Source organism: Rhinolophus sinicus, chromosome 16 (assembly GCF_057876585.1).
Source record: "Rhinolophus sinicus isolate RSI-liver-muscle chromosome 16, RSI-T2T, whole genome shotgun sequence".
Taxonomy (NCBI): domain Eukaryota; kingdom Metazoa; phylum Chordata; class Mammalia; order Chiroptera; family Rhinolophidae; genus Rhinolophus; species Rhinolophus sinicus.
In genome coordinates this window covers 881,390-893,507 of record NC_142516.1, presented here as the reverse complement: position 1 = coordinate 893,507, position 12,118 = coordinate 881,390, and the positions used below count along the sequence as shown (strand labels likewise).

At 61.9% G+C, this 12,118-nt stretch overlaps 1 protein-coding gene across 7 annotated transcripts in view; it reads left to right on the top strand.

Moving 5' to 3' along the window:
• TRAF2 (TNF receptor associated factor 2) overlaps positions 1 to 12,118 on the top strand; it is a 21,557-nt gene extending 9,439 nt beyond the window's left edge. For 5 of the 7 annotated variants that reach the window (XM_019756725.3, XM_019756727.3, XM_074331402.2 and 2 more), the window contains 7 exons: positions 3,272 to 3,433; positions 4,460 to 4,534; positions 6,457 to 6,531; positions 8,327 to 8,656; positions 9,127 to 9,304; positions 10,670 to 10,818; positions 11,345 to 12,118. In XM_019756725.3, coding sequence (XP_019612284.2) covers positions 3,272 to 3,433; positions 4,460 to 4,534; positions 6,457 to 6,531; positions 8,327 to 8,656; positions 9,127 to 9,304; positions 10,670 to 10,818; positions 11,345 to 11,563 — 1,188 coding nt within the window. In that variant the 3' untranslated portion in view covers positions 11,564 to 12,118. Of the gene's footprint in view, positions 1 to 3,271; positions 3,434 to 4,459; positions 4,535 to 6,456; positions 6,532 to 8,326; positions 8,657 to 9,126; positions 9,305 to 10,401; positions 10,819 to 11,344 lie in introns of those variants that run through there. The other 2 variants (XR_012496014.2, XM_074331403.2) reach the window with 2 other exon arrangements.

Sequence of the window (12,118 nt, the reverse complement as noted above, 5' to 3'; positions counted from 1 at the left end):
AGGGACAGGAAGTGGAGTGGTGGTGGACACGGCTGTGGGTGGGGGTTGTGGTCAGTGGCACAGTGACAGATTGGGCTGTCAGCATGGTGAGGCCTTGGTGCCATCCACTGCTGCCCAGTTGGCGAGGCTGCAGGGGCTATTTGTGTGGAACCTTGGCTCTCCCACAGCCAGACGAGCACCCATCCAGGCTCCCCAGGCCACAGGAGCCCTCTGCCGTGGGGTGGGCGCCGGGCTGGGGCTGAGCTGCAACAGCAGGGGACAGCGGGGGGATGGGGGTGCCGGACCTAGTGGGATCCTGGGTTCCTGGCGGGCTTCTCCCTTCCTGCTCGCCGCTCCATGTGCTGAGCTGCCCTCACTCTCTGGGCCGACTTGACTGCATGGTCTTCAGGCCGCCGTGTTCTACAGGAACAGCTGGGCTGCGTCTGGGGAGGGGCCTCTGTGGAGCAGATGGGGGCGGGGGTGCTGCAAGTGGAGCAACTATGGCACCCTCTGTGCCCTTCCTGGGAGCAAGAGACCCCTGCCTCTGTGCACAGAGACCACCGAGCTGCACCTGCAAAAGTGGTGACGCTGCTGCCCGCTCAGCAGGAGGGGCCTGCAGCTGTTACTGCCCGGCTGTCCAGAGAGCGGGCCTCGGGTCAGGGAGGGCAGGCCCTGCGGGGGACCAGTTGCCTTTGCAGGGGACCAGGAGCCCCTGGGAACAGGAGGACCGACCCTCCCTTCTGATTCTTTGGGTTTTCTGCTGCCTCCAGGCCGGTGGTGTGGGTCGTGGCTTCGTGGGCCTCTGGCTGAGGGCAGGAACTGCAGCCAGCCCTGGGTTGTCGCCCGCCCACCCGGCTGGAAAGTCCCTGGCTGCCCCGGAGCTCGGAAAGTCCCTGCGAGCTGGGCTGGTCATGTGAGAGGGTGGGCGGGCGGCCGCTGCTCAGGGACACTTGCTGGCTGGGAAGGCCACTGGCCTGGGCACACAGGTGCCACCACATTTGTTGCAGCAGGAGCCCCGCTTCTCTCTGAGCCAGCACGTGTGCCCTCGGGCCCCTCAGAACTGGGGTGGCCTCGGGAAATGCTTGCACTGCGGCTGAGTTTGGAAAGTGTGGCACGAAGGGGAAAATGGTGTTTAGCTTCTGAGCATGTTCTGCCTTTGCAGTGATGGTTACTGTTCTCTAAGAACTCAGTGATTTAAGGTCCAGCAAGTAAGAGAGGTTTGTGGAGCCTCCTCACTGCCCGTCCTGGTGCTGAACTACAGGACTCCCAGCTTCTCTGGAAGGGAGGGGGTTGTGGGTGGCTCCCAGAGAAGGGGCCGCGCGAGGATACGCGCGGCAGGAGAAGCCCGCAGAGGCGGCGTGCCCGGCCTCCCACCGCTGGCTTGAACATTTAGTTTGAATTCTGGTTGAATGAACATTGATTTCTCTGAAGCGGCGCTTATCTCTGAAGGTGTCTCAGGAGTGAGGAGCGGGCAGAGCTGTGTGGCCTGTGCGCGTGGCCTGTGGGGCTGGCGCGGTCCTGGTGGCTGTGTGCCTGGGCCTGTGTCCTTTCAGCTGCCCACGTGCCCCTGAGGGTGTTACCTGGCTGAGAGCACACCCCGCAGTGGCTCCGAGCCCTAACTGTGATGTGCGATGTTTTTGCGAGGCCCCTCTGGCTCAGGAGGTTGATTGATTGCTCCGCGCTCGGCATGGCTCAGCCTGGGGCCTGCATGGTGGCAGCGGGCACGGTGGGGATGGCAGCCCGTGCCCTGTGCTGCGGCAGCATCAGGGCCATCCTGTCCTGCCTACATCCAGCGCCCGTCAGGCTGCCACGGGGTCCCCAGGGAGGCTGGATCGGAGGCAGTGCTTGGTCTGTGTGTGTCCAGGAGGCGAGTGCTGTGGGGTCCTGTGAGGAGGCGTGGGTGCCACCGGGCGCCATGTCTGAAGTGCCAGAGGATGCCCCATGTGCCGCGTCTTGAGTTCACCTGTCACTCTGTCTCTCCCAAATAATGATCTTCGGCCCCAGCAGCCAAGCCGTCACCAGGCTGGGTGCGCATCCTGGAAACTGGGGGGCCGTGCAGACACAGGCGTCGGGCTCTCCTGCCTCTCCAGGGAGGCCCTGAGCTGCCCAGCCCGAATCTTTGTGGGGTGCTTACCCCATGGTGAAGGGCCGCCTGCTCTGGCCTCTCCGGAACTTCCTGTCCCGGGGCCTCCCCCTCCCCCAGCAGGCGCCCTTTCTCTGCATCGTTCCTGTCAGCACACAAAACAAGCTCTAGTGTGTTCTGTCTGAAACCTCCCATCATGCTCGGTGACAGAAGCCAGACACCAAAGGACAAGTCCTATTGGATCCCCACTCCTTAGAGGTCCTTAGGGGAGTGAGACTCACAGAGACAGAAGTTAGAACACGGGTGCAGGTGGGTGTGAGTGTGTAAAGGGGACAGAGTGTCAGTTTGGGGAGACGAGAAAGTCCTGGAGATGATGGAGGGGGTGGCCGCACGACAGGGTGACTGTGCCTAAGGCCACTGAGCTGGCACCGCAACGTGGCTGCGATGGTCAGTGTTACGTGTGTTTTGCCACAATAATAAGAGTAATGAAACCCGTAGCAAACAGATCTGCAGCTCCCGGTCCCTGCACCTGCCACTTCTCTGGCCCCTGCACAGCAGACTTCCCGAGAGTTGCCTGCAGTTTGGCTGCTCAGCGCGTGGCTCCCGCAGGGCTATTGAGGGACCAGGACTGACCTGTCCTTCCTGTTGCCTGGAAAGCAGGCCCTGTCACCCTGCACCTGCTGAGAGCTCCGGGAGGGTGGGGCTCGCCGGCCGCTCCTGGCGTGGGTGTGGGCATGAGTGCCGCCTCCCAAGTGCCTCCTCTGCGTCTCGCTCTGGCCGCCGTGGCCCATTTTCCTCGCAGCACATCGGCTTTGCTCATTCGTCTGCTTTGTGTCCTGGCCTCTGGCACCCAGCCAGCTTTGTCCCTCTGTCACCAGGCCTTGGCTCTGCGGGGGCCCACCCTCTGCTCCTGCCTTTCTGCACCCTGTCCCGTCCTGCCCGTCCCCTCACTGGCTGGTGGTCCTGTGGTCCCTGGACGTCACTCGCAGCAGTCCCCTCGGTGTCCCATGGCTCAGATGCAGGGACGGACATTCTGGGGGTCATGGCATGGCTGGGGTCCTGCCAGCTGGAATTAGTCCTAACCTCCGACCCTCGCTGGCACCGTGGGGTCGATACGGGTCCAGTGGTCCAGCACCGAAACCGAAGCAGAGTCTCAGCTGCGTGGCTGCCCGCAGAGTTCTGCTGACACTTTGCTCCCTTTGTTGCCAGAGCTGCCATGAGGGACACTGCCCATTCATGCTGACCGAGTGCCCGGCGTGTAAAGGCCTGGTCCGCCTCGGTGACAAAGACCACCACGCGGAGTACGAGTGCCCGGAGAGGAGCCTCCGCTGCAGGCACTGCAGGGCTCCCTGCTGCTGGGCCGACATGAAGGTGAGGCTGGGGGCTCGCAGGGCCTGGGCATTGGTGCCGCCTGGCCTGGCCCTTCTCTTGGGGCCAGCATGGTGCCTTTGCTGCTTGTCGCAGCGCCTCAGCCCTTCCTGGGCAGCCACGTGGCGGGAGGTTCCCAGTGGGAAGTGGTCGGGTGTGAAGGCGTTTCCCTCGCAGGGCAAGTGAGGCACGTCACCTCCCTCGTGGTGTCAGTGTCACCACATGCCAGGCTGCGTCGGCCTCCCAGACTGTTAGAGACAAGTCCCAGATTTCGTGTTGTTTCATCTAAAAATTCTTCCAAATGTGTGTGTAAAAGGCAGGGGCACTGTACGTGTCACCCCCACATCTAAATGCCGCTCCTTGTCGTTCTGTGCCTCTAACGTGCCTGTCGGGTACATTTGTTGGCATCAGGACCCAGTCGGTCCAGCCTGCATTTCATTGGTCCCTCCGAGGTGTCTCTTCATCTCTAGCGGTTCCCTGTGGGTGTCTCTTTTTCTTTGCCACTTATTGAAGAAGCAGGCCGTTCTGTGGTAGCTGAGTGTGTCCCCAAGGTGTCCTTCACATGTCCCTCTGTCCCCTCTGCCCGTAAACTGTTAGATCTCGAGGACTGCTCAGGGCTAGGGCACATCGGGGTGCCAGGGACCCTGCAGCCTCTTGTCAGGGTCTCAGAGATATTCCAGCTGCTCCCAGGTTCATGGTCAGGTCCTGCCAACCTCACACCTCGGCCAGCGCAGCCATTCTCCAGCTCGTGTGGGCCCGTCTCCATCAGGGCAGCAAACAGTGCTGCTCTCGTCAAGTCTGTCTCAGCGGCTTGTCCCTGTGCTGCTCTGGCGGCCACCAGATGAGACGAGGTCCTAAGAACTCTGAGACTCCCGGGTGCCTGCAGGACCCGCCCATGTCCAGCACCCTCTCTGAGGTCGGGCGTCTTGGAACCGCAGGCCCCTTGTCGCGAGGACAGTGGTGTCAGACCTGGCCCCAGCGGCGGCATGCCCACGTCCCACCTCTGACGCCCTGACCGCTTCTCTGCAGGCACACGACGAGGTCTGCCCCAAGTTCCCCTTGACGTGCGACGGCTGCGGCAAGAAGAAGATCCCCCGCGAGAAAGTAAGTAGTCGGGCAGCTCCCAGACCAGGCGGCGGGCGGAGCCTTGGCCGTGGGGCGCACTGCGCGGCGTGGGCGTGGCGGCCTGGCGCCTGAGGGGGAAGCAGCCGCCTGCCGGTGTGGGGGCGCCTGGGCCGCTTTGCTGTTACACGACCAGTGACGCAAACAATGAGCGTGACCCAGGCCAAGCATGCACTGTGGGGCCCCGGGCGTTCCTGAGCTTCAGGGTGCGGTGGCCGCGTGCCCCATGTCTGCCCCCCCTCCCACAGCACAGCTTCAGGGTCAGGAGCAGGACCCCGGCCCTGTTTCATGAGACAGTCATCATGGCTTCATAGTGACGTCAGTCCAGCTCTGTACCTCACTTCCGTTTACAGCTCTCGCTGAAGGAAGTCTTAGTATCTGTTTCCCCGAAAATAAGACCAGGTCTTATGTTCATTTTTGCTCCAAAAGACGCATTAGGGCTTATGCTCAGGGGATGTCATCCTGAAAAATCACGCGACCGCTTATTTTCTGCTTAGGTCTTATTTTCGGGGAAACACGGTACCTAGTAACACGGGCAGTGGTTTCCTCTGTGATCTGACTGTATGAAGTAATATGACGGCAGCACCAAGATCACAACTGACTGGACTCAGCTCCGTGGTGATTAGTTCTCGTTCTAGAGTGGGCAGGCTGCCGGGTCAGCATTCCATTAAGCTCATTCGTTTCCTTTTGCTTTTGAGTGTTTAAGATTGCTCTTTAAAAAAAAAAGATTGTTGGAGTGGCCAGTTGGCTCAGTGGGTTAGAGCTTGGTGCTAATAACACCAAGGTTGCCGGTTCTATCCCAGCGTGGGCCACTGTGAGCTGTGCCCTCCTTAAGGAAAAGAAAAAAAAGATTGTCTTGTACTTTTGGAAATCCGTCACGTGGCTCCAAAGTGAAAACTAGAACGGGGCATTCTGAGAAGTCAGAGGGAGATGCAGGGCACTCGGCAGAGCTCAGATCCCAGCCCGAGGCTGTCCCCAGCGGTGCAGAAACCTGTACCCCATCAGCAAAGAGGAGCCCTGGGGCCCCGGCCCACCAGCAGCCAGCAGAATGTGGGGTCTCGCCCGCCCGCCCGCCCTCGTGGAGGGTGAGAAGTGGTGTCTCGGGGAGGCTGCAATTTGCATTTCTCAGACTGGGAACATGCCGGAGCGTCGTTTTGCTCAAGTCCATATGCATTTATTTCTCTCACACCTGTGTGAGCATCTGTGGCTGCTGCCCATTTCCTGCTGGCTCTGGTCTGTGCTTCCCTCTTGGGGGACTGTAAGGGACTCAGTTGCAGTCATTGTCCTTTTGCTTTGCTTATTTCTGTTTGGGGGGCCTGTTCAGGCTGTCTCACTGCAGAGCTGGGCCGTCTCCCTGCCCCATGTTTCCTGGGCTGTCGGAGGTCTGGTTTGCTCAGACTCCAGGTCCCTCCGTCCCCCAGGACGGAGGCAGAGGGACACTTTTAGGTCGTCCTGCGGCTGCCTCACGGAGCCTGGCTGTGTATCTGTGCGGGAGGGGCCCCCCTCTTTCTGGGCCCTGTGCTCCACCTCTCCGGTCTCGGGTGGGTCGTCGGGGGCCAGCACTGCATAGGTCGGTGCCGGCGTCTGGGCCAGCTCAGGCCAGCACCCCTCATTCCCGGGTCCAGGAATCCGGGCCTCAGACACGACGTGTCCCACACACTGCTGCAGGGGACCAGTCTCTGCAGGCATTCTGAAGTGTTGGGGGGCCATGTGTGAGGCCCCACCTGCCCGCACCTGGGTGATTGACACAGAGCGCGTATGCAGGCGTGCACCGATGGCTCTGGAATGGGCTGCGGGATTTCGGTCTGACAAGAGTGAAGAGGCGGGTGGGGTGGGCCCAGGAACCCCGCGTGAACACTGACCCAGGCTGAGAAGTGTGGCCTCTGTGACGCCACGCCTTCTAGTTTCAGGACCACGTCAGGACGTGTGGCAAATGCCAGGTGCCCTGCCGGTTCCACGACGTCGGCTGCCCCGACATGGTGAGTGCAATCTGCCGGGGCCACCTGGGTCCTCCTGGGGGTCCTGTCTCAGCTCCTGGGACAGGCCTCCTGTTGCCGCCCACCTCCCTGCCTATCCACTGCCCCGGCCGGAGGTGCCCAAGCCCAGTTCCCAGTCTGCTCTACCTACTCGTCCCCCTGGTGATGTCCCCTGCCTGGTGGCTGAGCCCTGACCAACCCCTCGCACCTCCCTGATGTCCAGTGGGCCTCTCAGACCTCAGCTGCACCCCACGACTCCCCCTCTGCCCAGAAGGGGCACCTTGGTTCACCCCACCGCTCTGGCCAAATGCCCAGAAGTCACTCTGGACCCTCGTGTCTTGCGTCCAGTCCACCGGAAATCCACCACCCTGCCTGGCAACGGTTCCAAACCCCACCTGCTGCCCCCACCTCCCTTCGTGTGACTTTGGCCCCGGCTGCCTGTGATCTTGACTCTCTGCCCTTGTCACTCGCCTGGCCATTCTTAAGCTCACTGACCTCCCCACCAGGACCTTGACCCGCCTGCTGTCCACATGCTGCACACCTGCCAGTTTCTGTGCGGCTCCCTCAGGCCGGGGCAGCTCTGTCCACGTGTCCCCTTGCTCCCCTTTCCCGACTGGTGTCGCCCCGAGGGGTGGGAGTGTGCAACCCCGTCCTGTCGACTGAGGGCCTGGGGCCTGTGACGACTGGGCACAGCCAGCCGGTGCTCCGCTTCTCTGCGAAACCCCATTTCTGGTGGTGCTGGTCCTGGTGGTGCTGCCATTTGACCTGGTCTCAGGTGTTTTGCTTTTGTTTCCCTAAGGACAGTGCATAAGGACAGCACCTGCTCTGTCCCTCCAGTCTGTGTCAGACCTGTTTTCTGTGCGACACCGCGCTGGTCCATTTCCTGCTCAGACCCAGGTCCCTTTACATGGGGGCTGTCGGGCCCGTGCGTGGGCCCAGGGTGCTCACCACCATGCCCTTCAGTGGGCAGTCAGGACACGTCATGGGTCTAATGCCAGCTAAAGCCTCGCATTGCATTGACTTTGCTGATCTAACACTGGACCTTGAGCCCCAGGCACAGTGACAGTCTGCTTTTTTCCGGGTGACCTGCACAGCTGTCCCAGCGGCGCTCCCTGCAACACCTGGGCGTCTCCCGTCTGAGCGCACCTGGCCATGCCCCTTGGGCAGGCCTCTCATGCAGGTGTTTTGTTTCTACTTTTGGTTTTGTTTGTTTTTTAATTTTTTATTGGGGAATATTGGGGAACAGTGTGTTTCTCCAGGGCCCATCAGTTCCAAGTCATTGTCCTTCAATCTAGTTGTGGAGGGAACAGCCCAGCTCCAAGTCCAGTTGCTGTTTTCAATCTTAGTTTCAGGGGACGCAGCCCACCATCCCATGCGGGACTTGAACTGGCAACCTTGTTAAGAGCAGGCACTCCAACCAACCGAGCCATCCAGCCGCCCCTACTTTTGGTTTTCGGAGTGTCCAACATCTTAACCTTTGTTGTGGAGCTTTGGAAGACACTTGGCTGCCAAGTCAGCTCTGTGCAGTAAGACTGAGGCTGGCCACTGTCGCCCTTCCGTCTGCCCCCGTGGGCACCTTGTCTGATGCTGTGTCTTCTGTTATGTTGAACAGGAACGAGTGACTTAGTGGGGAGGTTTGTCGTTTTGAAACAGGATGAACTTCAGATGGTTACAAATGAAACGCTGGCTGGCAGCCAAGGTGGCACTTTCATGCTCTGCTGAGACCCGCGTGGCCTGGGGGTCCCTGGGTCAGGGCTGAGCGCAGGTGTGGGGGCGAGCCCCCATCTTGTCTCTGCAGGTAGAGAGCGAGAAGCGGCAGGAGCACGAGGCCCAGCGGCTCCCAGAGCACCTGGCCATGCTGCTGGGCGTCCTCCTAGAGGCCACGCGCCCGTCCCCGGGCCAGAGCGAGGGGGTCAGCTGGAAGGCCGGCGTGCTGGGCTCAGGGCCGGGGCTCTCCAAGTCTGTGGAGCTCCTGCAGAGGTGCGAGGCCTTGGAGAGGAAGACGGCCACCTTCGAGAACATCGTCTGCGTCCTGAACCGGGAGGTGGAGAGGGTGGCCATGACCGCCGAGGCCTGCGGCCGGCAGCACCGGCTGGACCAGGACCGGATTGAAGCTCTGAGTAACAAGGTTCGTGCCCAGGCAGGGCCGTCTCATCTGGGCAGGTTCCAGGAGCCTCGGGCCTCAGAGCCAGGACTCTGGGGACAGCCTCTTGATTTCCAGCGTGGCGGCACTTTCTGCCTCTGAGCAGAGCCCCTTTGTGAGCCTTGTTCACCGATGGACCCGACTCGGGAGTACAGGAGACCATGGAGCATGTGCCTAGTGCCCTGTGTGGGTGCCATGAGTGTGCTTCCTGATACAGCCTTCGAACCTCAGGCCAGGTGGGGTGGGGTCTCGTGGGGACAGAGCCAGCCCGAGAGGCTGACCCAGCGACCTCAGTCCTGGGACACTGCAGGAGGGTGGGTGTGGGGGCGGTTTTGTGATCTCACTCCTGCCAGATGAAGGTGGTCTCCACAGAGCGAGCCGGGCAAGCCCCCTGCCCAGCGGCCCGCGGGCACGTCCTGAAGGGCTCCCCCTCACAGGGCTCCCCGCACCCCCAGGTGCAGCAGCTGGAGAGGAGCATCGGCCTGAAGGACCTGGCGATGGCCGACCTGGAGCAGAAGGTGCATGAGATGGAGGCATCCACCTTCGATGGGGTATTCGTCTGGAAGATCTCAGACTTCGCCAGGAAGCGCCAGGAAGCTGTGGCTGGCCGCACGCCCGCCATCTTCTCCCCAGGTGCCGTTCTGGAGCTTGTGCTCAAGCTGCTGCTGTCCTGGGTGCTCATGTCTCCCCCAGGCCAGTCTGTGCCGTGCTGTGCCTCCCTGGGGGGGGGGGGGGCGCAGAAGGCCCCTAATCACCGTACCCCACCTCAGCACTCGCTTTGGCTGTGGGGCCGCCAGGAGGGGCAGCGGCGCCGGCGGACTCCCCACGCCAGCTCAGCCAGGCCGCTGGCTGTTTCTTCTGTTCGTGGGTCCCCTCTGGGTGCTCAGGGTCTGGGGCACTGTGCAGGGGTGTGGAGTGGAGGAAGGTGCCTGCTGTGCCTGCGTAGCTGCCCGTGCTCCTGTCAGGCCCGCGGCCTCGCCCTGAGGTTCTTCCCGTGAGGCCCATGTGTGCACTGTGGCCTGGGCCGTCGTCTCGCTTCCTGTACCCTGACCCCACCTCCAGTGACGTGCCACAAGTGCCCTTTATTTTAATGTGTACTCTGGTGAATCTGCTGCTGAGATCGGGGGTCCCAGAGTCCGGGCCGAGCGGGTACAGGCTCCTGTCTTGTTTGAACTTAACGGGCGGGGAGGGCAGGTGGCCGCTCTGAGCGTGCGCAGTATGGGCAGAGCTGCAGCAGCTCCCCTGGCGGCCGACACGTGCTGTCTCCCCACATGTACTGGGCCAGGTGCACAGGCTCTGCTCCTGGGCTGCGATGAGAAGTGTGGGAGTGGGCGCTGTCCCCTCTGGACGGGCCTAGGCGGGCACCTCCTTGTAGCTGAAGTCAGTGCCGACTCATTTCCTGCAAATTCCGCTCTCACAAGCCCCAAGAGTGACCTGGGGTGAGAGGGCCGGCGGTGGAGCATGAGGCCAGGTTGGGGTGGCCCCGTGAGGCGCGCCTGTGGACGTGGGTCCTGCTCCGGCAGATGCTGCCAGGCCCAACCCACCTGCGCATCTTGGGTGTGGACTGGGTAGGCAGCCAGGGGGCCAAGGGAAGGTGATCCTGGAGGCACGAGCGAGAAGGCCCACGGTTCCATCGTGTCTTGTTACTTGAACGGCAACCATCTCGTCTCTGGCTGTCGCTCTTGTTCTACCGGCAGCTCTGGTTCATCCCCGGCTGTCGCCTCTTCCAGGCTGGCAGAGCCCCCGCCCGTGGCTCCCATGTGATGTCCCAGCCGACTTCAGGGTCACAGCCAGTTCAGGCCAGTTTGGGGTTATATTAAGTTTCTTAAAAACACTATTTATAATTACTACATTTTAAAAAGAAATTTGTTTTCACTAGCAACTGCTTCTGTGTACTTGGCACCCCGAACCTGAGCATGTCCTGTGTCTGTTTCTCGGGGAAGGTGGCCGGGTGGGCTGAGCCCCTGCAGGCCCAGCTCACCGGTGCCTGCCCCACAGCCTTCTACACCAGCAGGTACGGCTATAAGATGTGTCTGCGTATCTACCTGAACGGGGACGGCACCGGGCGCGGGACGCACCTGTCTCTCTTCTTCGTGGTGATGAAGGGCCCCAACGATGCCCTCCTGAGGTGGCCCTTCAACCAAAAGGTGCGTGAGCCTGTCCCGCGGGCGCTGTGGGGCCCCTGGGACCATGGGCCGGCTCGCTGTCACTGAGCACTGTGGCTTGGCTGTGTCGTCAGCTCCACGGCTCCTGAGTGTCAGCGACGCTGCCAGTCCCCGGCTTCACAGCCACTTGGGACCGGCAGTGGGAAATGCCGCCTCAGAGTTTGTTTCCAAGGAAGGAATACAGCTTTGGGGCCCTGGTCTGAGGTGTGATCAAGCCCTTTGAAAACCAGAATCCACTTTGGGTTCAGGAATTGAAGGTTCAGGGCCGAGGACAGCACAGAATCGTCCTGTGCGTGGATGCCGCTGGCGGCCCTCGGCCCTCGCAGTGCAGGGGCCCGCGGTGCTCCGCCAGTTCTGTCAGGTGGACGCCACTCCACCTGTCCTCAGGTCCCAGGTGTCCGTGACAGAAAATGCCGGAATGGGCACATTCACCAGAGGGGCTGGCATGTGGGGGAGCAGGGGAGGGCTGGGCTCACTGCTGCCCCTCCCTGGGGCACTGTCCTCCCAGGTGACCTTAATGCTGCTTGACCAGAACAACCGGGAGCATGTGATCGACGCCTTCAGGCCCGACGTGACCTCGTCCTCTTTCCAGAGGCCGGTCAGCGACATGAACATTGCAAGCGGCTGCCCCCTCTTCTGCCCTGTCTCCAAGATGGAGGCCAAGAATTCCTACGTACGCGACGATGCCATCTTCATCAAGGCCATCGTGGACCTGACGGGGCTCTAGCTGCCTCCACTGGGGCCGGGGGTCAGGGGCAGCCTGGCCAGCGGCTTGGTGAGGAGCCACCGTGCTGCGCCTGAGCCTTGCTTCAGCGGGCGGGTGCCAAGTTCACGTCCCATGGGGGGGCCACCTCCGGGGAGAGGGCGCTGAGCCCTGGGCCATGGCTGGGCCGTGGGCCTGCGGGTGCTGCCCAGCTGCCGGCCTGCGTGGTGCCCGGAGCGCTTGACAGGAGTGGCCGGGCCAAGGCAAGCAAAGGGGAGGTGGGCCCATGAGGAGAGGGCTGCCCCCATCCGGCCACAGCGCGAAGCCCCCTGGCGCCTGGTCCCACCCTTTGGCCCCTGGAGAAAAGGGACGATGTCAGGCCTGGCCCCTGGCCCTGAGGGCAACTCCTGGTGTGTGTCAGCCTGGCCAGCCAGTGGGCAGGGAGGTGGCCCATGTCCTTGGAGCGTCCCAACAGCTGTCCCTGCAGTATGTGGGGGGTGCACATTCAGCCTGTTCGCTAGACGGGTGCCAGCCGCCCTGTCAGGCTGTGGAGAAGTGGTTATTAAACCGTTAAACCGC